General features: G+C 41.4%; 1 protein-coding gene across 1 annotated transcript in view; it reads right to left on the bottom strand.

Moving 5' to 3' along the window:
- Positions 1–538: 538 nt before the first annotated feature.
- The window catches only part of WBP4 (WW domain binding protein 4), a 33,462-nt gene continuing 11,514 nt past the window's right edge, over positions 539–22,486 (bottom strand). The window contains exons 4-10 of the mRNA XM_065419751.1: positions 22,274–22,397; positions 21,284–21,454; positions 20,243–20,298; positions 16,383–16,449; positions 7,060–7,226; positions 5,780–5,991; positions 539–746 (exon numbers count right to left, since the gene is read on the bottom strand). Coding sequence (XP_065275823.1) covers positions 539–746; positions 5,780–5,991; positions 7,060–7,226; positions 16,383–16,449; positions 20,243–20,298; positions 21,284–21,454; positions 22,274–22,397 — 1,005 coding nt within the window. The remainder of the gene's footprint in view (positions 747–5,779; positions 5,992–7,059; positions 7,227–16,382; positions 16,450–20,242; positions 20,299–21,283; positions 21,455–22,273; positions 22,398–22,486) is intronic.

The following is a 22,486-nucleotide window of genomic DNA, read 5'->3' as shown; positions in this document are numbered from 1 at the left end:
CTTGGAGTGGGTTGCACTTGCATCACCTTCAATTTTGTAACTATTAAATCAAAGCTTATTTGCTAGAAGGCCACTCTGCTTATATCATATTGGGTCTTAATTCTACTTTCTAGTACATGGGTACCAGTGGACTGCTGCTTATCCACTCCTTGTGTTCACACACATGCTCTGTACCATATTTTTCCAAGTTATGCATTGATGTATTCCCATATACCTAGGAGAGTAGTCAAAATCTTATATATTATATTGTATTTTAAGTAGCACACATTGAGCAAACTGAAATCAGATAACAGGGTTAAAATAAAAAATAAATGTATTTACAACACTGCATAAATTGTGCAATTATCCATTCAGAAAACAAAATATAATCAAATTAACATAAAAATAAAAAAATTATTACAATCCACATTCAATACATTTTTGAATAACTATAAATTCTTAATTTATAACCAACATTTTATTTAAAAAAAGCTTGTTTAAAATAGTAACTCTTGACCCTCTCTCATTTAAACAGCATCTAAAATGCTTTGTTAATTTATTACTGATCAGTTGGTCTTTGTCGTAAATTTCTAGATTTTCCATTTTCAAATTTTCTCTTTTTGAAGATCGGCACCTCTTCTGTCAGGTCTCCAAGGGAGGTGACTGTTTTTTCTTTAAATATCATTTTTGCATCCTCTGGAACCTGGAGCACTGGCAGAGGGAGATAGTCACTCTCTGTACTGGGAAGCTCTAAGTCCACTTTTTCACTAGGAGAGGAGGTAAAAAAACAACAACTGCTAGATGACAAGAACAAGAATGGCACCACAGACGGCAGATAGCACTTTTATTTTCATAGCGGCCCGACAAAATTGTTAGGAAATTTTATAACCCTGGCACAAGTTTACTTGCCCATCCTCATCATGACCATGATAATCTGGCATTAAAATAAATACTGTATTTGCCTTGGGTGAGCTGACAAATAGCAAACTAGGGCCTCTATCCTGCAAACACTCAAGCATGTAAGCATTTTGCTCATGTAAGTCCTATAATAGCCATTATTGCTACTCATGTGTAAAGTTAAGCAGGTGCGTAAGTGTTTGCAGGGTCAACATCTAAGGGAACAATCTTTTGGTACATGATTAGGGAGTTTTGCCAAAGCACACAGGATCAGGTCACATGAGCTTGACTTTGAACAGGGGCTAAGCAGCTACACCCACCACTGAAGTCAACCAGAGCTGCAGGTAGCCAGCAGTCCTCAGGATAAGACCTTAAACCTAACAACTAAGATATATAAGGTTTGAGTTACAATCATCAGCTGCCACTGTTTCTGTATTGTTCCACACAGTTCCAGCTTTTCCCACTAAACGGTAAGCCCTTGGAGGCAAAAAATCTGTAATTTGTTTGGTACAGCTTTCCTGCTGCGCAGCCTCAGAGATGCTATATCCATAATAAATCAGGCTATGATTTAGTCCTGGGTATTTTTAGTAAAAGTCGTGGAGAGGTCATGGGCAATAAACAAAAATTCATGGCCTATGACCTGTCCATGACTTGTACTATATACCCCTGACTAAATCTTAGCTAGGGTGCGGGGGTGCTTCTCTGGTGGGTAGGGGTGGGCCGCTGCTCTAGGGAGGGGGGGGCTGCTCTGGGGAGGGGGGCCCGAGGTTCAGCAGCACCAACTGCTGGGGGCCACTGAGCAGCAGCTGCTCTGGCTGCCCCTGGGACCGCCCACCTGTCACTGCTCCTGTTGCCCCCAGGACCGCTGCTCAGGTGGTCCCCAGGGCCAGCTGCACAGGCCAGTTGCGGCTCCAGCAGTGCCATTGCGGCTGGCTGTGGAGCCACTTCAGCAGTAGCTGATGTGGATGTCCCCGGGACCGCCTGAGCGGCTGGCCCCCAGGTCAGCCACACCAGCCACTGCAGAAGTCACGTCATGTCATGTCACCTAACCAAATAAACAAACAAACAAACAAATAAATGAATAAATGTCATTACATTAAAAAAATAAATTAAAAGAGTCACTTTATTCCATGGGCTCTATCATAACGGGGTTAAAAAGAACTTTTGAAGTAATTTTGCTCAGATCCATTAATTGGATTGAGGGTTAATGAAGAAAGGAGGGAAATACAGAATATTTTGTACCTGCTTTAGACTAATCTCCACCACACTAAAAGCCTGTGCTCCTGAAGATTGATATATTCTAACACACAGTGGTTTAGCCTCATATATTCACACCCTACACACGATTATAATAATCTTTGTACAAAATACATCTTGTGAGGCATCATTTGAAAACGAATAACTCACTGGTCAATAATATCATGGTGAAATGTATGTAGCAACAGTATATATAAAGTTATGAAATATCCCTGTATGATGTTCTTCACGTATGTTCAAAACCACACAGCCCTGCCTAGGCACAAGTATACTGAACGCAGAACTGTGTGTTGACCTCAATGTACATATAAGTAGTAAACAGGGTCCTCAAGACAGCAGGGAGAAGAGATGGCAGGAGGCAAAGCAAAGTTGCATTTCACCAAACACGTGAGAAGAAAGAGCCTGGCACCTCCTTCACCACCAGACTCCATGTTGCCTTCTTTACAGTTTGAATAACTTTGCTTTGAGTAATAACCATCAGAAGAATCCACTTCAAAGGTTAACTGGATTATAAAAGAAAAGGGCAGAAAAACCCAAGCTATCTTTCTCTCTCTTTTACCTAAGAAGACAAAGGAACCAGCCCTTTGGCTTTGGGAGGAGATCCTGACCTGAGAATTTGGTCAGCCCGATTGCTGGGAACATGTGGTAAGGATTTTGCCTTGAACCAAGTCTAGCTTATTAAGTTTTAGCTAAGAGAAAGCATTTTATCTATTTCTCTTGTAACCATTTTCGACTTTAATACCATATATTTGTACTCACTTAAAATCTCTCTCTCTCTGTAGTTAAATGAACTTGTTTTATTTTTAATCTAAACTAATCCTGTGCTCTGTTTAAACTCTGTTTGGTAACTCCAGGTAAAGTAGCAAACTGTTGAATATTGACCTTTTGCAGGGACAACGGACCTTTATATCGGAACTGTCCAGGAAATGGCTGAACAGTGCAGAACTCAGTTTTTTGGGAAAATTCGGAACTGGGAGTGTGTTGGGTGGTGGAAGCCAGAGTGTCAGCAGAGTGTTGCTGACAGGCTGCTGGGATCAGAGTTGCTGGACCAGGGCTGCAGGTAAACAGACACTCAGGGTGTGACCTGCATGGTTGTTTGTGAGTAGTCCTGACTGGGAGCTGCAATAGCAAGGCATTGTGAAGCACCCAAGGTTGCAGGGCAGGCGGTGACACAACACCTCACTGGGCTGGATTGCACCCCAGCATGTGACAATATATATAGTCATCAAATATATATTACAACTGACTTTGGGAACTTAAAAAAAAAAAATCCTTTAAAGTCCCTGAAATGAACTTCAATTATAAGCTATTCAGGGTACAGATGGTCTCTACCACTAGAGCCCTGTAAATCCATGGGTATCCGTTTTGTATCCACAGACCATTATTGTGTATTGCAGCGCGGATGCAGATACAAAATTTGTATCCGCACAAGGCTCTGTAGCATGGAAACACCCGAACAGCGCGGGTGTCACCCAGCCTGCAGGCTCCAACTTGGCTCTCTGAATCACGCAGCAGCGTGCTGGGCATTCTGGCAGTTGTAGTCCCCAGCTTGCTCGGAGGGAGGAGGTAAACTACAGCTCCCAGAAGGGAGTGAGCCAAGCGCCGTTTTGAAGGTGTGGTTGTTCTTTAAATGAGCAGGCGGCAATGGCTACGTTCATTAGAGCCACTGCAACTGCGTAGGGGTGTCCGAGCCCCTCACAGGGATGGCAGCACTGCATAGAAGGATCCAGAATTGTAGCCTCCCTGCCCGGAGCAAGGAAGGAGGTACAGCAGGGGAGGAGCAGGCGGGAGGACAGGAGGTCTTTGGTGAGAAGTGGGGCTGGGGGGGTGGGGTGGTCAGGGGTTTGACACAGCCCTGTGTCACTGCTGTGCAGTGACCTGTGGAGCTTTTTAGAGCCCTGAAAATCCGCAGATATATGCAGATATCCACAGACAATTTTTGCGGATCGTGGATCGGATACAGATACACCTTTTTTTATCCGCGCAGAGCTCTATCACTTTGTTTCTATAGTGGGTAAGCTAATGGGGCTCTAATTCTGATCAAGGCTCTGTGCTATCATAATCTAAATATTAATTAATGTTTGTGGGTTAAACTGAAAACCTCTCACGATAAGCCTAGCATCTCACTCCATGAATGGAAGATGTGACTGCGTCCTTCCTGTAATCAAAAGTCATCTCTCACCTCTGGAGTATGAGAGTGCCTTTTGCCATTGTTCCCCACTTCCATTATACTAGAACCACAGGTAACCCAGCCTGCACCTGAGAACCCACAAAAGAATAAACATTTTTATTAGAATTTGCTAAATTGCCACCAAGACAAAGAAGACTTGCATCGCAGAAGTTCTTGAAGAAAGGACAACGAAGGGCATGTCTTCCCCATGCAACTGAGCAAAGTCTCTTTTGTCCACAGACAACCATCTTACATGAAAGCTTAAGAAATGAGGGAAAAGTGGCAGCCTTAACTATACTGAGCTGAACAAGTGACATTATACTATGATTCTTACCTATGGAATGTTGAATTTGTTATTATTATTATTTGCATTACTGTAGTGCTTAGGAGTCCTACTCATGGACCAGATCCCACTAGGTGTTGTGTAAACACTGAACAATAAGACGGTCCAACGATGGTACAACTTTGCATTTACCTAAGGATCCACGCATCCTTATTAATTAACCTTTCTGAGACATGAAAGTGTTATCCCCCTTTTACAGAGAGGGAAAATTAAGCACAAAGAGGTTTAGTGACTTGCCACAAGGTAACCAGCGAGTTTCGGGTAGAATCAGAAACGGAACCCAAGAGTCTTGACTCCCAATTGCCTTGCTCTAAGTACCAACTTCCCATATTTTTGAGGATAACACAAGCAATTTGTAGCAACTAGTAAATATTTTTACTGTTAACAGTGAAAGATATTTTTATACTAATAATAAGTGACTATTTTTACTCTAGTAAAATGTATTATTTTAATTAATTTATGAAAAGATCATATGGGAAACTCATAAACAATAACAGCTATCTGAAAAGATCAAGCTCCATTTCTAGCTGCCTGTAGAGAAGCAACATGGGAAGGCTCTACCATGTCCTCCAAGACATGAGACCACATGGTCATGTTTAATCTAATGAATGTGTAAGCAAGCAGAATACCTGATTTTACTAGATATGTAGCAATATGTGGGCAGGATTTAGCCTATAATTTTTACATAGAGAGAGAGTTCAACAAGCATCATCTGCTTCTCTGATCAAATATTACTGAATTTTTGGAAAAATATATACAGAGCCAAATTTTTAAAGGTGAAAAAATTGTATGTATGCCAATTTGCATTCACACCCAGAATGGGGCCTACAAAACTACACTTAAAAATCTGGCCCATGGCAACTGAATGCTAAATCCATTGAAAACAACCATCACCAGCAATTTGTGAAGTTTACCCTGTGATTATAATGAACTTCAGCATTAAAAAAGAATGAAAACTTTTTAAATAATCACCATGGGTAAAACCCTTAAATCTTTACTCAGGCTAAACTCCAACTGACTTGAGTATTAATATTGCCTGAGTGAGGAATGCAGGTTTTGGCCCTATAGATAGGGCCTCTGGAACAGCAAGGTGATAGACCTCTTATAAATACTTATGGTAAATGGACACTTACTATGGGTCTTCCTTTTCTGTAACTGTCTCCCAGTTTCCATAAGGGTTTGTCTTTTTAGATACATTGTGGGAGGTAACTTGTGGAACTGACGGGGCCTCATCCTGAGCAACATCAGTTTCTTGTTTAACTTCCTGCCACTCTCCATAAGGGCTTATCTTTTTAACTTTGGGGGGCTTCTCTTCCTCTGTTTCTTCATCGCTGTCTCTTTTCATCTAAGGAAGAAAAAAAACTCACCTTCAGCAAAAATGCCTAAATGAAACAACAGAATATTGCTCTTTTTCACATCTATTATTTATACTTTTCAACCAAGGAAAACCAAAAGCAATAAAGAAACAATATTTTAGTAGAATTTTACTATTTTTCTCCACAAGCTTCTTACTCCATTCAGAAAGAGACAGTCATTCAATACATGCATAAGAAGAACAATCATTAGAACAAGCTATAGTTAAAAGGTCCCATCTCACACAGCTGAAAATGAGTGGAGTACCACATACACATTTACAAAACAAAGCTCTATCATATATATTTAACTTTTAATTCTTTTTTTAATTAAATATTCTTTGCACACTTTCTTATGGATAACATTTGGTAGAACTTTGACTAGTTTCGTACACAGCGGGGAAGAAAATTGGAATAATACCTTAAAGCATTTGTATCTGGGTATTTTCACACTTTAAATGAAAACACTATCTTTGGAAGCCCAAGTTACTGTTTCTGGACTCAAAATAAAAGGCACTGGAAAAATTTTATCTACCCATACCTAAAATTACAGCCTTTATTGTGAACTTTAATATGAAGACATAGTATCTAGTTTTGACACTACTTTTATCCTACCATTGGTCTTGACGGACAATTAATAGGAAAGCCTGTAAGTGTCACATTTTCAGACAACGGCCATGACCTTGTGGTGTCCCACTGTAAGCAGATACCTTTGAAGAATATGGGCCAAAAATTATAGCCACATATTGAAGTCAATATCAATCTGAGGATCATCTAATGGGGATGCCAATGCCCTTCCTTGGAAACCATGAGCACCTCTAGCTACATCCAAGCCACCCACATTGAAGAGTCTATCTTCCATGGTGTAACAGTGCTGCTGATGTTCCTATAGATTAACAGTTATTTATTTTGCTTTTCAAGCACTATAAAGTGCTAATTCTTATCAACGTCAATCAGGTTTAACCTAACTACAATCAATATAGCCACCCAGAAAGATGAAATCACGTTATTCCGGAACATTAATATTGTACATAAAGTAAATCTGACGGAAAAAAACTTACCTTTAAGTTTGTTTCTGGCTTTTGTACTTCACTTTTATTACCATCCTTCTCAGCATCTGATTCAGATCCCTTTGAATCCGCTGTGGTGTGTTCTTCAGGATGATCGTCATCTTTATTGCTCTCATACGAAGATGAAACAAAACCATGAGGCTTCTCCCACGTTGATACTGTTCAACATATTTGGACAGTCACATTATTCATGTTTTAATTCTGGCCTTACATCAGTTCCACTTTGACAACATTAACCTTAAGCAGTACCATATGCTCCATGTGAAAAATACAGTAAAGAATTTAGCATAAGCCCTTCCACTTTTCTTTTTTTCTCATGTTTTCTTTCTAGACTTCTCAAAATTACTTTTTCAATATTTTATTTTTAAACACAAGTTTCATGACAGTTCCACTCAACTTATGAAAAGACTTGCTGTATCCTGTCCTCTACTATGCATTTGATCTTTTCTTTAAAGTAGAAATACTTCAATTAAACCTGTCCAACCTACTATACATTATTTGCTTTTCATACCATTAGTTCTCTTTTCAGATTGGATAATTTAACTATAACAACCCTAATAATGGATTAGGATTCTTTGGCATGTAACTGTGAACATAATTAACACAGCTATAACCCACACTGTTCCCCACTACAAAAATACCTTTGACCATGCATTGGCCATCTCTTGCTTTGATTACTCTAACATATTCAGATATGGTGTCCCAGCCCTCCGCACAGATTTTAAAGCCAGCATCCCTATTTACAGACTGAAAGTCTATCGGTTTCCTCAATGCTAGCTGACTCAGTAGAATACAGTAGAACTAAGGCTCTTTAATTAAAAAGCAGCGTTTACATATCCAAACCTGATTTATTGGAAATCCCTCAAACAACTGAGGGACATGACCTTATCTCGAATTAAACAATGATGTTCCAGTAAACTTGTTGAGTGAGATGGTGTGATGGATGTATCCACATATTGAAAATCCCAATGTCATCACTTAATCGCCTTTAATGCACTGATTTTAATAAAATGTTCCACTATTAAGTTAAAAACCAAGTAATTTCCAGCATTCATTTGAAGAGTCAACAATTAGTTGAAGAGTTTGCATAGACAGATTCTATTTGACTAGCCAAATCAGTTTTATAACACTGTAAAGTACACTGACTCTCAAAAAATTATTTTAAAGGAACACTCAAATTAATAAAAACTATCATACTTTTGACATTATTTTCATATTTTAGACATATTAATTAAAAACATTTAACAAATGCACTTCTAAGATTTATTATTTTCAAAGAGCAAAAGCTTTCTTATTTAGGTGTGTTGTACTGACATCTGGTGGCCTTCAAAGCTGTTAACAACAAAACAGAGTTTTTGTTGAAAATTGTCCCTTCTTTAGAACACAGGGTTAACTAAGAGGATATGTACTCCAACAGAGTTAAATTGCACTGAAAATTAAAACCACAAATATTTGTCTGGTGGTCACAATGAATGGTAACTCAAAATCCAACAGGTATAAAATAATACCAAGCAAAATAGTTACAAAGAAGTTGTTCATGCAGCTTACACAACTATGTAGAACTGTCAAAAGTAACAAAACACAAATTATAAAATACAAACTGGAGTTTAAAAGAGAGCACTGACACATGACCTGCAAACAAATCTACAAAAACCCCAAACCAAAACCCATCTTTTTGCATATTTATGCTACATATGCTGAGAAGAGTTATTTTTCTGCTTCCTTAGAAATATCAAGACTGCCAAGTCTGATTTTCCCTGTTTTTTTCTGGAGAACATGTCAGTAGTCTCAGATGTTTATTCTATGCTCTGAAGACTTAAGTGAAGGGCAGGTTCTTTAATCATTTAGAAAGAATTCATTTCTCCAAAATGTTGATTAGTTATTACAGTTAAATAGGTGTTAACAAACAAACAAACAAAAAGCAAAGAGTTTTTACAAGAAATTGACTAAAATCACTTTCCTTCTCAGTAGCTTAACTTTCTTTCTTTTGGGTCTTTTGGCATTATTTCACTAGTTCTCCATCCTAGAATCTTTTCCAGCCTAGACAAATGCTGAATTTCTAATATGGATGAAAAACAACAACAAATAAAGAAATAAAGCCATCCTTTCAAGTCTTCTTCATACATCATAACGAATCAAAAAAAGGACACAGTTCAATTTTTTTGCAGGTGAAGAAGGGTTTTTAAGTTAGATTGCTTAAACCTCTTTGTTTCCAGGTATTTAACTCAAAATTCTGACACCCAAGGAAAAAAGTTCTCTGTTAAAGATTCAAACCAGCATAGGCGCCGACTCCGTGGGTGCTCCGGGGCTGAAGCACTCTCAGGGAAAAAATGGTGGCTTCTGAGCACCCACCAGCAGCCGCCCTATCAGCTTTCCCCCACCCCCCCAGAGTGCCTCCCGCCCACCAGCAGGCCCCACGGATCAGCACCTCCCCCCCTCCAGTGCCTCCCGCCCACCACGAACAGCTGTTTCGCTGCATGCAGGCAGAAGGCTCTGGAGGGAAGAGGGGAAGAGTGAGGACATGGCATGCTCGGGGGAGGGTGAGGAACTGGGCGGGAAGAGGTGAGGTGGGGGTGGGGCCTTGGGGGAAGGGGTGGAGTTGGGGTGGGGTCTGGGACAGAGCCAGAGGTTGAGCACTCCCCAGCACTTTGGAAAGTCAGCAACTAGCGCTGTCAATTAATCGCAGTTAACGGCTGTGATTAACTGAAAGCAAAATTCACGAGTTAATTTTTTGAATGTGTTAATCACATGCCTGTGGGCGGGGCAGAAGGCATCGGGGCGGGGGGATTTGAAGCCTCAGCCCACAGCTCCATGGACAGCGGAGGGGCTGAAGCAGCTCCAGCCTGCAGTTTCCCTGGTGGCAAGGGGGCTGGAGCCCAGCGAGAACAGCTGAAGTTCCGAGCCCCAAACTGGGCTGAAGCCCCGCACCGTGCCCTGAGAGGGGCTGAAGTGTCGAGACCCCAGGGGTTGAATTCCTGAGCCCCGTGCCCCCAGGGGGGCTGAAGCCCTGAGCTGGGCTGTAGCCCAGAGCCCCCAGCCCTAACCCTATATTTGAAAGTATAGAAAACCCAAAAAATTTAAATAAATGGTATTCTAATATTGTTTAACAGTGCAATTAAAACTGCTATTGGTGTATTGTGCACTAAGGAATTTGAGAGTTTTCAGGAGATGGGGTGGTTTTTGATTAGGCCCCTCGCCCTCTTGGTAGTATTCCCCTTTTGGGATAGGGGATTGGCCGTCCCATTTCGGATTCCCAGGTGATAGGTGATAATGAAATTGATCTGAGAGAAAAATAATGCCCACCTGAGCTATCTTTGGTTCAAGGCTTGAGCCTTCCACAGATATTCAAGGTTCTTGAGGTCGGAAAAGACTTGCACTGGGTGTCGGGCTCCCTCGAGGTGATGGTGCCAGAATTCCAAGACTAATTTAATTGTGAGCAGTTCCTTATTTATTATCTTATCATTCCATTTTTCAGGGGGTGAGTTTTCAGGAGTAGTTGGTGCAGGGGTGCAACACGTGCTGTGGACCATGCCTCTGAGACAGTATGGCCTCGATGGTTACATTGGAGGCATGGCTTCCACTATGAATGCCTGGGCCGAGTCTGGGTGTGCTAGAAGCAGAGCAGTGGTGAAAGCAGCCTTGAGCTGTTCAAAAGCATGGCGAGCTTCACGTGTCCAAACAAATTTGATGGCCTTGCAGAGTAGGTTGGCTACTGGGGCTATTTACCTTGAGAAACCTGTAATGAACAATTGGCAACATTTGCAAAGCCCAGAAGAACTGTAACTCCCGGAGGGAATAGGGCACTGCCCAGTTGCGGATGGCCTTTACCTTCCGAGGGTCCATCTTGACTCCTTCTGGGGAAAGGATTCTGTGGAGGACTGGTCAAAGGTACATTTTTCCAATGTCACAAAAAGGCCAGGCTTCTGTAGTCTTTTCAGGATGGAATGAATGTGGTAACAAATCTGCTCAGGATTATCTGAAAACACAAGTATGTCATTGAGATGGATGATTACATACTGGTCCAGGATGTCTCGAAATATGTTGTTCGTGAAGTGTTGAAAGGTTGAAGGAGCGTTTGTCAGCCTGAATGGCATTACTAAATATTTGAAGTGCCCATAGCGGGGTTTGAAAGGCAGTCTTCCATTCATCTCCTACCCTGATGCGCACTAGGTTGTAAGCACCCCAGAAGTCCAGTTTGGTAAAAATTCTGGCAGACCACACATGATCTAGTAACTCTGATATTAAGGGCAGAGGATACAGGTTTTGGACCATCACCTGGTTTAGGGCCTGATAGCCTACAGAAAGGCTTAGCATTCTGTCTTTTTTCTTAATGAAAAGGACTGAAGCCCCTGCTGGGGAGGTGAAGTGCTAGATGAAGCCCTTGTCCAGGTTTTCCTGGACGCACACATGAAGGGCTGCCAGTTCTGGTTTGGACATCGCATAAATATGTCCATAAGGGATCTTTGCCCCAGGCTGCAGGTCTATGGGGGCAGTTGTAGTCTTGGTGCACAGGTAGCGTGTCTACATTTTTATTTTAAAAAATGTCTGCATAATCCCAATACTCTTCAGGGAGATGGGGACTCAAGCTTGGGAGTGACTCCTTCTGGTTAGCCGCCACCATCTTGCGTTCCCCCACAGGTTCTGTCGTTTCCAATTGGCTACAGGAAACGGGGACTGGAGGCTTGAAGCCAGCTGCACACAGGCAGACCCTTCAGCAGTATTCCAAGGGAAAGCGGACCCTTTTTTCTCTCCAGGAGATGCAAGAGTCGTGCTGCTCCAGCCAGGTAATTCCAAGAATTAGGAGGCAGTGTAGAGAATGGATCATATTGAACTGTAGCACTTCCCAAAGGGCCAGGATTACAGCCTCTAGGGGTTCTGTTTCCTGCATTACTGGTCCTGAGGACAGGATGTATCCATCTATTGCCTCTACAAGGACTGATGTAGGCTTTGTAGTGCTCAAGCAGCTTTAGCATCTATGATGTTATTGGTAGCCCTGGAATCAATCAGGTCCCACTAAGGGGGAATCAGTTTGGCCTCATTCATGGTATGTAACTTTACTCATACTTGGAAGTGTGGGGAGGACCTGCGTGTCCTGGATCAAGTTTCTCTTGAGGACTGGGGAGTAGTTCCAGAACATAGAGCCCTGGTGGTGCCCAGGCTGCCTCTCCCCCACCATAGGGCCTGGGCTCGCTCATGTCCCAATTCCTTGCGGGTTGAGGTCCACAATGAACAAGAGGTGACGGCATGTCCTCGTGCTTCGCAATAAATGCATAGGTTACTGTGCAGTCATCATTTCTTTTCTTCCAGGGTCAAGCATCGGTCACCTAGATCAACCTGCATCAGTTCACAGTTGGGCCCTGGGGTTTCTGGTGTGGGGTGTGAGCAAAGTGGTGGCAGGGTGCCCCTCCTCTCTTCCTTTCACTCACACAGCCGGTTGTTGATGCGGAGAAAGAGGTCAGTAAAAGCATCAAAGTGGGTTGGGGTCTCAACGTGGGTTAGCTTATCCTTTACCTCCTCACTACGGCCACACCGAAAATGCAGAATTTGGGCTGCCTCATTCTACTCAATGTCAGCCATGAGGTGACGGAACTAGGCAGCATATGAGGCAGCTGGCCCTTGCTCTTGCTGGAGCCTTCGTAGTGTGGCTTCTACTGGGTGAGTGCGATGAGGGTCATCAAATGTGCAGAAAATGCTCACAGGAAGGTGTTCCAGTCTGTTAACACCTGGCTGTCCTGCTCCAGCATGGGGGAGGCCCAATCCAGTGCTTCTCCAGCTAGCAAACTGATCACTAGTCCCACCCTGGCCTGGCCGGTGGAAAAAAAGAGAGAAAATTGGTTCAGGCACCCCCTGAACCTCTGGTGGTTTCCATCAAAACATTTGGGTAGTGGTACTGCAGGACGCTGTTCAGAGGGCAATGACCCAACCCAAGCCTGGAGCACAGATCTCTCTTCCTGGGACTGTAGTAGCAGCTCGCGGAGTGTCTAATTTTCCACTAGGAGCTGTGCCACTTGGGAATGGAGCAGATGGTTCTTGGTTTGTAGTTGCACGACCCGCTCCTGCAGATCTAGTACCCCATGGGGTCCAGTGGGAGATGGTAGACGCGTCCCTTCCATATCCTGTTAAGGGGCTCCCGCAAAGGGGGTCGGAAGAGGGTCTGGGCAAACTGTAAGGGACCAGGGCATAGGCGGTCTGCACTAGCGGTCACAGCGGGGCTGGTGTCCACACATCAGGGACAGTAGTCAGTGAGCAGAGGTTGAAGGAATTGCTAGAGCCGGGTTCAATAAGCAAGAATTGAGGTCAGAGTCAGGCTGAGGTCAGAGACCAAGATCAGGGAAGTACCAGGCTAGAGTCAGGAGACCAGAGTCAGGGTCAGAGTCAAGCTGGGGTCGGAGGCTGGAGATCAGTTGCAACACGCCCAAAGTTTGTGTTGTTGCCTAGACAATTTGCTAGGGCACCCTCCAGGGTTAACTAGGCTGCTCAGCCAATCAGAGGGTCGCACGGAAGTTGTATATATTCTATTTTAGGAAATTTAAGCTTGCTAGAGAGAGTATGTAAAGTGTATCAGTGAAGACAGCCCACTCTCATTCCCCCCCCTTACTTTTTTCTTAACCGCTGACTCTCCTCTGGCTCTTTCCCCTCACGTACAAACATGCTTCAGTCTCTTCTATCTTATAAAAAACCCATCTTTGACCAGACTTGCCTCTCCAACTAATGCCCCATCTCCCTTCTTCTTTCATTTCTAAGCTCATTGATAGGGCCCTACCAAATTCATGGTCCATTTTGGTCAATTTCATGATCATAGGATTTTAAAAATCGTAAATTTCATGATTTCAGCTATTTAAATCTGAAATTTCACAGTGTTGTAATTGTAGGGGTCCTGACCCAAAGAGGAGTTGTGGAGGGGTCGCAAGGTTATTGTAGGGGGAGTTGCAGTACTGCTACCCTTACTTCTGTGCTGCTGCAGGCGGTGGCGCTACCTTCAAAACTAGCAAATGGAGAGTGGTGGCTGCTGACCAGGAGCCCAGCTCTGAAGGCAGAGTCGCTTCCAGCAGCTGCGCAGAAGTAAGGATGACATGGTATGATATTGTCACCCTTACTTCTGCGCTGCTGCTGGTAGGGCGATGCCTTCATAGCTGGGCATCCTGCCAACAGCTGCGGCTCTCCGGCCACCCAGTGCTGAAGGCAGCGTAGAAGTAAAGGTGGCAATCCCACGACCCCCCTGCAACTCTCTTTTGGGTCAGGACCCCCAATTTGAGAAACGTTGGTCTCCTCCCTGAAAACTGTATAGTATAGGGTAAAAGCACACAAAAGATCAGATTTCACAGGGGAGACCAGATTTCACAGTCTGTGATGCGTTTCTCATGGCTGTGAATTTGGTAGAGCCCTACTCATTGAACATGCTATCTGCAATCGCTGTCTCAAGCTCCTCTTCTCCAATTCCATCCTAGATCCTTGCCAATCTGGCTTCCACTCTTTGACCTTTTGCTCTGGCCTCTTCCTAGCCAAATCTCAGAACCATACTCCATCCTCATCCTCCTTGACTTGTCAGCCATCTTTAAACACAGTTTACCATGATCATCTTCTTGAAACCTTGTTCTCCCTTGGCTTCCGTGACTCTGTCCTCTCCTAGTTTTCCTCCTACCTCCCCAATAATTCTTTTAGTATGTTCTTTGGAGGATCCTCCTCATCTGCCCTCCAACTGTCTGTGGGAGTTCCACAAGGCTCTGTCTTTAGTTCCCTTCTCTTCTCTATCTATACCTTATCTCTCGGTAATCTCATCCACACACACAAGTTCAGTACCATCTCTGTGTGGATGATTCACAGATCCTCCTCTCTACTCCAGACCTGTCCCTTTTGTCCAAACTAACATCTCAGCCAGTCTCTCTGACATCTCCTCATCGAGGTTTAGCCCAAGCTCAACATAGCTAAAACAGAGCTCTTAATCTTCACCTGCAAGTCCTTCCTCCGACTCCTTTCTCAATCACTGTGGACAACATCACCATCCTACCTGTCACTTGGGCCCATAACCAAGGCATCATCTTCAACTGGGATCTCTCTCTAGGTCCTCACGAGTGCAGATTCTTTCTACATAACATCTCTAAAATATGGTCTTTCCTATCCTTCCACACAGCTAACACTCTCGGCCTGGCTCTCGTGATCTTGTGTCTCATCAATTACTCCATCATTATCTTCTCTGGCCTTGACAAATGCAATCTTGCCTCACTGGTATCTATTCAGAATGCTGCTGCAAAGATCATTTCCCTACCCTGTTGCTTTGACCATGTCACCCTTCTCTTTGCATCCCTCTACTGTCTTCTCCTTCTCTATCAAATCAAAATTAGCTATTTGGTCTTCACTTCCGAGGCCCTTCACGACCTATCCCCGCCCTTCCTATCATTTCTCATTCAGTATCGAACGATTGACTCCTTCCTCTGATCGGCCCAAGATGCCAGCCTCCATTGCCCACTTGTTACATTTTCAAAACAAGCACCCGCATGCTTTCTCCCATGCTGCCACTCATGCTTGGGAGAATCTCCCCGCAAACATCCACAAAACTAAATCCCCCTTCAAACTCTTTTGCCAGGAAGCCTGCAAAAAATTTGACAACAACTAGGTTGCTGGCATCCTGAGACAAGAGCCTATCATGTTGACCAATATTGTCTCAGTGTATCCTTATACTCCCCCATCGGTTTGTCTGTATCCATCTGTTGTCTCTAGTCCTATACTTAGATTGTAAGCTCTCTGGGGCAGGGACTGTTTTTTGTACAGCATCTAGCACAATGAGGTACTGGTCCATGACTGGGACTCCTAGGCCCTTCTATAATATAAATAATAATAATAATAATAATAACAACAACAACAACAATTGTAGCACTAAAGTTACAGCAAAAAAACAAAACAAAACAAAACAAAACAAGAGCCTGTCCCTCTTTGGTTTCCAATCAAAGATTTTTTTAAATGAAATTATGTATATGGACTACCCATACTTCACAGTTACAAACTGAATGTGTAGACATATATGAAATTATTATGTTTGCATGCCATCAAGAATGGTGAAGAAACCATTCATCTTTATGCAACAGTTTGCCTGTAGGCCAACAAAACTAGGAGTGGTTTAACAAAGCATAAAGCATCAGATGATTCTCAGCTGAGGGAAACACTGAATTAAGCAACAGGAATAATTTAGCCATTACTACATTTTCAAAAGATTCAAAAGTTTGAAATAGTTCTAAGAAAGTTTTATTAAAAACAAAAAACAAAACAAAACCATCTCTTTCAAGACAGAGCTCAATTGTGAAAACTATGTTGCTTACCTCCTGTCTCTGTATTATAATAGTAGGTCTGACCATCTTCACTGACTCCTTCCACCCATACTCCTGTCTAATGAAAACACACAGAAAGTAAATTAGTGGAATAAATTTTAATGACTAACCAAATAATTGCTGACAAACTATAAAGATATTCAGCCTTCCAGTACTTTCCAGTCATGATAATTATGATGTTTTTAGGGCCTGCTCCAACTCATATTAAAGTTTTTGGAAAAATTCCCCATTGACTCTGCTGGGAGTTAGATAGGGACCTTATAACTTAAAGTAATACATGTGCAAACATGCACACAGACACTCTACAGGTACACATATTTCACACATATATACAAATAGTTAGTTTTTAAAAATAGGATGCTCAGTAGCAATCACTGTAGTTAAGGTTGCCAAACAGTTGAAATTACAACTTAACCCATTATTATTTTCACATGCTTGTGGCTTTCCAAAACATTCACTGCTTGAGTCTCAGAGGGGTAGTCGTGTTAGTCTGTATCAGCAAAAACAATGAGGAGTCCTTGTGGCACCTTAGAGACTAAAATTTATTTGTTAGTCTCTAAGGTGCCACAAGGACTCCTCGTTGTTTTTACTGCTTGAGTTGACATTTTCCATAGTTGGTTTCTGACCTAAAGTTAACAGAAAAGTTCTCAGAAAGTCTGAGAAAAATTCATCGAGCAGATTTAAAGTTTTGTGAGGGTTGGAGAAAAACAACTTGAACAAACCCTACTCCAAACTGAAAACAAAAATAAGCCAACACTTGTCTTCCTTCCTTCCAACACAGGGCTTAGCAACAATGGCTGAAGACTGAAACTTGACATGAACATAGTCCTCACTGAGGACTAAGGCATTTCCTTATTTGGAAAATATATTAATTTTCACACGACATTAATAACAAAGTCATGACTGTTTAAGAAGTGCATACTGGACATGAACCTTTGAAATTTCCCTTAAGCTGCACACTGATCTAGCCCACAATGTTATTTTTACATTAATGTGGGATTATAATTAATCACATACACAACAGTCTTGACTTCACGCAATGCTAGACTGCATTTTTTTAAAAAGTCAAGACAATCAAAAATTAAGATTTGCTTTGTAACATTTTTGCACATACTATATATAGCAGAGGTTGGCAACCTTCGGCACATGGCCCATCAGGGTAATCCGCTGGCGGGCCACGAGGGGGGCCGTGCCTGCAGACGGTCAACGTAAACAAAATGTCTCGCGGCCCGCCAGCGGATTACCCTGATGGGCCACGTGCCGAAGGTTGCCGACCCCTGCTATATAGAAATCTTCGTATATATGCTGGTGAAATGAAATCAGTTGATTCAGAGAAGAAAAACAGACCCTTATGAACACGTTTCCTCAAGGTTTTATTTTTGTGGTTTTACAGTGCATTAGTTTACATAAGAGGAAACAAAAGAAAAATTGCTGTGCATAACTAGAAAGCGGACAACAAAAAATAGCCTGTGGCGTAACTTGGCCCTTTCTATTATAGCATGATCTATTAAAGCTATGCGATGCATTCTGGGCATGATCCAGCAGAGCACTTAAGCAGATGCTTAACTTTAAGCATGGTATGACCCAAGAACCCCTTAATGCCAACTGTCAGGGGGGTTACAGGAATATCTTGATTCTGGTATGTATATTCTGGTTCACCAAAGAATATAAATCTTGAATGAAAGCTGGAGTCACATTGGTCATTAACATCATTGTGAAATGTACGTACGGATACTATGTAAGGAGTTATACATACAGACTTCACACAAACAAAATACTTCTCTAACACACACAGACACACACACACAAAATATGTTTTTGAAGACTGTAGCAAGGCATTATTCACCAGCAGATGTGACAATCAGGTTGTCCTCCAGCCAGGAGGTAAGATACACCTCTACCCCGATATAATGCTGTCCTCGGGAGCCAAAAAATCTTACTGCCTTATAGGTGAAACCGCGTTATATCGAACTTGCTTTGATCCACCGGAGTGCGCAGCCCCGCCCCCCCCCAGCGCTGCTTTACCGCGTTATATCCGAATTCGTGTTATATCAGGTCGCGTTATATCGGGGTAGAGGTGTATGTATATCTCTCTGTCGGGATGTAAATTAAGTATTGCACACTAACACAATGGATGTCCACTTACATACAAAGTTAAATGTTATCAAAGAGATGTGAAGTCAACAGGGAAGCAGCACACAGGAAAAACAAGCCACATGTACCACGATGAACTTTGGAGGTATATGTAGAAGGCAAAGAAGACACCCCCTCATCCTGCCCATCGGAAGTTAACGGACAGCACGTTTGCATTCAAGAAAACAAGATCACAACCAGCCTTTGTGGAAAGCACTGCAGACTGGGTGAGACAAAACTTCTTTAGATAGGAGGTTAACCTGAAGAAGGAAGAAGAGCTCTGTGTAGCTCGAAAGCTTGTCTCTCTCTCATCATCAGAAGTTGGTCCAATAAAAGATATTACCTCACCCACCTTGTCTCTCTCTACATCTATCAGCATTTATATAGCTCTTACCACTATAGTAGCTAAACTTCAGTACACAGCCCTGGTTTATTACTCCACCCTGTATGTTTGTGTGAGGTCAAAGCAGAAAGTTAACTTTCTGAAGTTTAGCTATAAGTTAAGAGATATATAAATGCTGATGGACATACAGAGACAAAGTAGGTGAGGTAATATCTTTTATTGGACCAACTTCTGTTGGTGAAAGAGAGACAAGATTTCGAGCTACACAAAGCTCTTTCTCCTTCTTTCTTCAGGAAGTTAACTTTCTGCTGGCTGTAAAGCAAGGAGAATCTCTGAACCTAACTAGTAATCCAGCATACATACAACATGGGGAAGGCGCCATTGCTTTTAGAATTTCCTACTTCGTTTGCTTATCTTTTGTTTGCAATCTTAACACACATTATTTATTATTAGTTTTCCCATTTAATTTCCTCAGTGTAGTTTAAACAAGAAAATAACGTGCAAAATGCTGCAGAATCAACTCCATAAACTGCAACACTACCTTAGATATGCTGAAACTTTAACTCTAAAATCAGGGAGCTGAATTAAAAACACAACTGTGCAACTATATAGCTGCAAGAAACACATATATGCAGCACTGTGGAGTTCCACAAATACTACACTACATAGTTGCATAGGATTTACTGCAATTAATGTTTCAAAAAACGAATAGAAGTTATTTAATCTGCATAAAAGAAACAAGCAAAATTTTAAATTGCTTATAGGTGGAATTGCTCAGGCAAACTTAATTCTGGCATTTCTTAACTTTTGAGTGCTTGACTTTGCAACATTAACATTCTTTTAACATAGTTTTTGGGTGCGTGTAAATACACACACACACACACTCTGCATATATACCCTACAAATAATGTTTCCTAAAGGAGAACTAGCCACATGTAAAAAGTTTAAAACATTAGCCATTTCCAAGCAAAAGAATCTTATGAATTATTTTAAAATGTGAACATATAATTTTTTTCCTGTGTTGACTAATTTGCAAAAGGCGGAACAGGATTTGCTTGATTTTTTACAGAAAGATTCAGCTTTTTTGGCTGAAACACAGCATCAAAAGTTTGACTCCAAAAGAATAATTTTAAAAAACTTCTCTGCAACTGAAAACAGGAGTTGGTAATGAAAGCTGAGTTTTAACCTTAACTGTAGGTTTCACAGCTCTATGTATTCAAGCTACAATATATTTTTCTAAGATCCACAAAATGTAGGTTGTTTGAATTCAATATTATGAATAATACATGCATGAGAGATAAGTCAATTAGGCAGCAAAAAGTTTTGTAAAGAAAGCCATAAGAACAAAGAAGTAGTACAAATAACATTTGATTACCATTTGTGAGTTTTGAGAGTTGTCTTGAAATCCTTCAGGTTTCTCCCACTGTGATTCTTTAAACAGAAACATATTTCATTTATCATTTATAAAACCATTTCAATTTTTACTATCAACCATTATGACAAATAGTTGACTAGAACATATTGCAGTTGTGTATGCTCACCCATGCATGACTAATATATGTATTACTCATCTAAAAAGAAATCACACTGGGTCAGATTGTGATCCCCTTACTCCACTGAACAGTAACCCAAGAGTAGTTCCACTGAAGTAAGTGAGACTAAATGTGGAGTAAGGATATGACAATCTGTCCTACTATGACTTGTAAATTTCTATTGCATTATAGTTGATATATAGTTATAGTACATTTAAAATATCTTCTTATAGGACAATCAGCCAGGAGAGACTGAGAAACAGAAGACTTTTACGGTTTGGAAGTTAGGAAGGACTGAGAATTACACCAATGTCAGTGCCTAAGAGAAACCGTGTGTAATATACCCATCTAATCATAATATAGGACCCCTTCAGTGCTCCACAGCAAACACATTCATTAAGGCCCTATCAACACACTGTGTTCCTGACCCCAAATAAGGTGACCAGTTTAATCCTGTGCAGGTAAACAAGAAACCCAGTAATCATAGTCTAATCTCATTATCTCATTTACCTTGAGATACTATTGGTACTCAAATAATTACCCATTTTATACCTGAGTCCTGATAAAGTAGATTCTGATTGCCCTTTTTTGGGTGGGGGGTGGAGAGGGGATTGCCCTTCTGTGCATTTAAATATAATCTTTGTAGGGTGTCAAGAACTTCTAGGAACGTCCATGAGTTCTCCTGTTATTTACTGATTAATAAAAATCTTAAGCTCTGGGCACTCTCACATAATTATAAAAGTCATGAATTTATAATATATAATTGTCCACACACTAATAATCAACCTATCAACACAGATAGTGGAAGGCTAGCAAAGTGTATGGCGCCCTGCTTTGTTCAGAGGGAATAATTAGATCAATATGTGTTCCTTGCCATTATTTACCTCCGGTTACAGTATTGTAGTAATACATGTAACCCTCAGGGGAAAGTCCTTGCACCCATTCCTTTGTTTCATCTGATGGCGCTTCTGAGGTGTCTTTTCTCTTTTTTTTCTTTTCCTTCTTTTCTTTCTTTTCCTCCTGTTTACTTTGTGTTGAACTGTGACCTATAGAATCTTAAAGAAAATAACACCCATATTTTTCAGAGTTATAATCAGAATTTACTTATTGGGCATTCCTCATACAGGCAACAGCAAATATCAACTTAGTCCAAAGTAGTTTCTTCTTTCATGATAGTAGATAATGTTTTCACCCCTCAGCTCACAGAGAGCCGAGATATCAAAAGCTTTTCTAGTATAACACTATACTATTATGAATCAGTCTGAGAATCACCAGGAGAAACAACAAGCTGAAAAATCTAAATTCAAGGATTACCTCAGGGCTATTGAGCATGGAGTCAACAGAAGCTAGAAACCAGAAGAGTTATGGAGGAGACAGTCTCCATGGAGGGTTCAAACTAACAGGACTAATTAAAAAAATGGTGGTTTACCCTCATGGTAACAGAACAAAAGCACCTGCTCAACTTTAAAATGGAAGGAGATTAAAAGAAGAAAAAAAGGACTCAGTTAAGTGATGGATGCAAGCTCAACTATTAGCTATGCACTTGTCTCCATTGGGAGAATTGGGAACCATAATTAATGACTGGTGCAGCTCCACCAGTAACTGTAATAATAGAAACTGTACAGTAGATAGTGCTTAGGCACATTTTCTACCACCTGAAGTGTCCTGAGGGTTAGAAGACATAACAGTTAAAAACCCTGCTTACACAACTTCACAGCTTCCACTATTGCTAACACTGTGGCAAATTATATGTCCCATTTTTGCCAATGTAAACACAATTCTGGAGTTTCTGCAAAACTAATACAAAAGAAAATCCTGTTCAATATTATCTCTATTGCTGCCTTTAAGCCTTTTCTGGCAGCTACAGGAACTACCTGACTTAACTCCAAGCCTTTTCAGATCCTCTTGATATGCTTTCAGTGCAGCTTCCTCCATTGCTGCGAATTCCTTTGACATTTTTTCTTCTTCTTTTGCCTTTTCCATACTTTTCTTTTTAATCTACAATTTAAAAAAAAAAAAAGGGGGGGGGAGAGAAGAAATAGACCAAAGTCATAAATAAAAGAGATAAAAAGTTAAATGTTTAGAGA

Source organism: Emys orbicularis, chromosome 1 (assembly GCF_028017835.1).
Source record: "Emys orbicularis isolate rEmyOrb1 chromosome 1, rEmyOrb1.hap1, whole genome shotgun sequence".
Lineage (NCBI taxonomy): Eukaryota > Metazoa > Chordata > Testudines > Emydidae > Emys > Emys orbicularis.
Note: the sequence above shows the minus strand (reverse complement) of the source record. Positions and strands in the feature narration are given on the sequence as shown.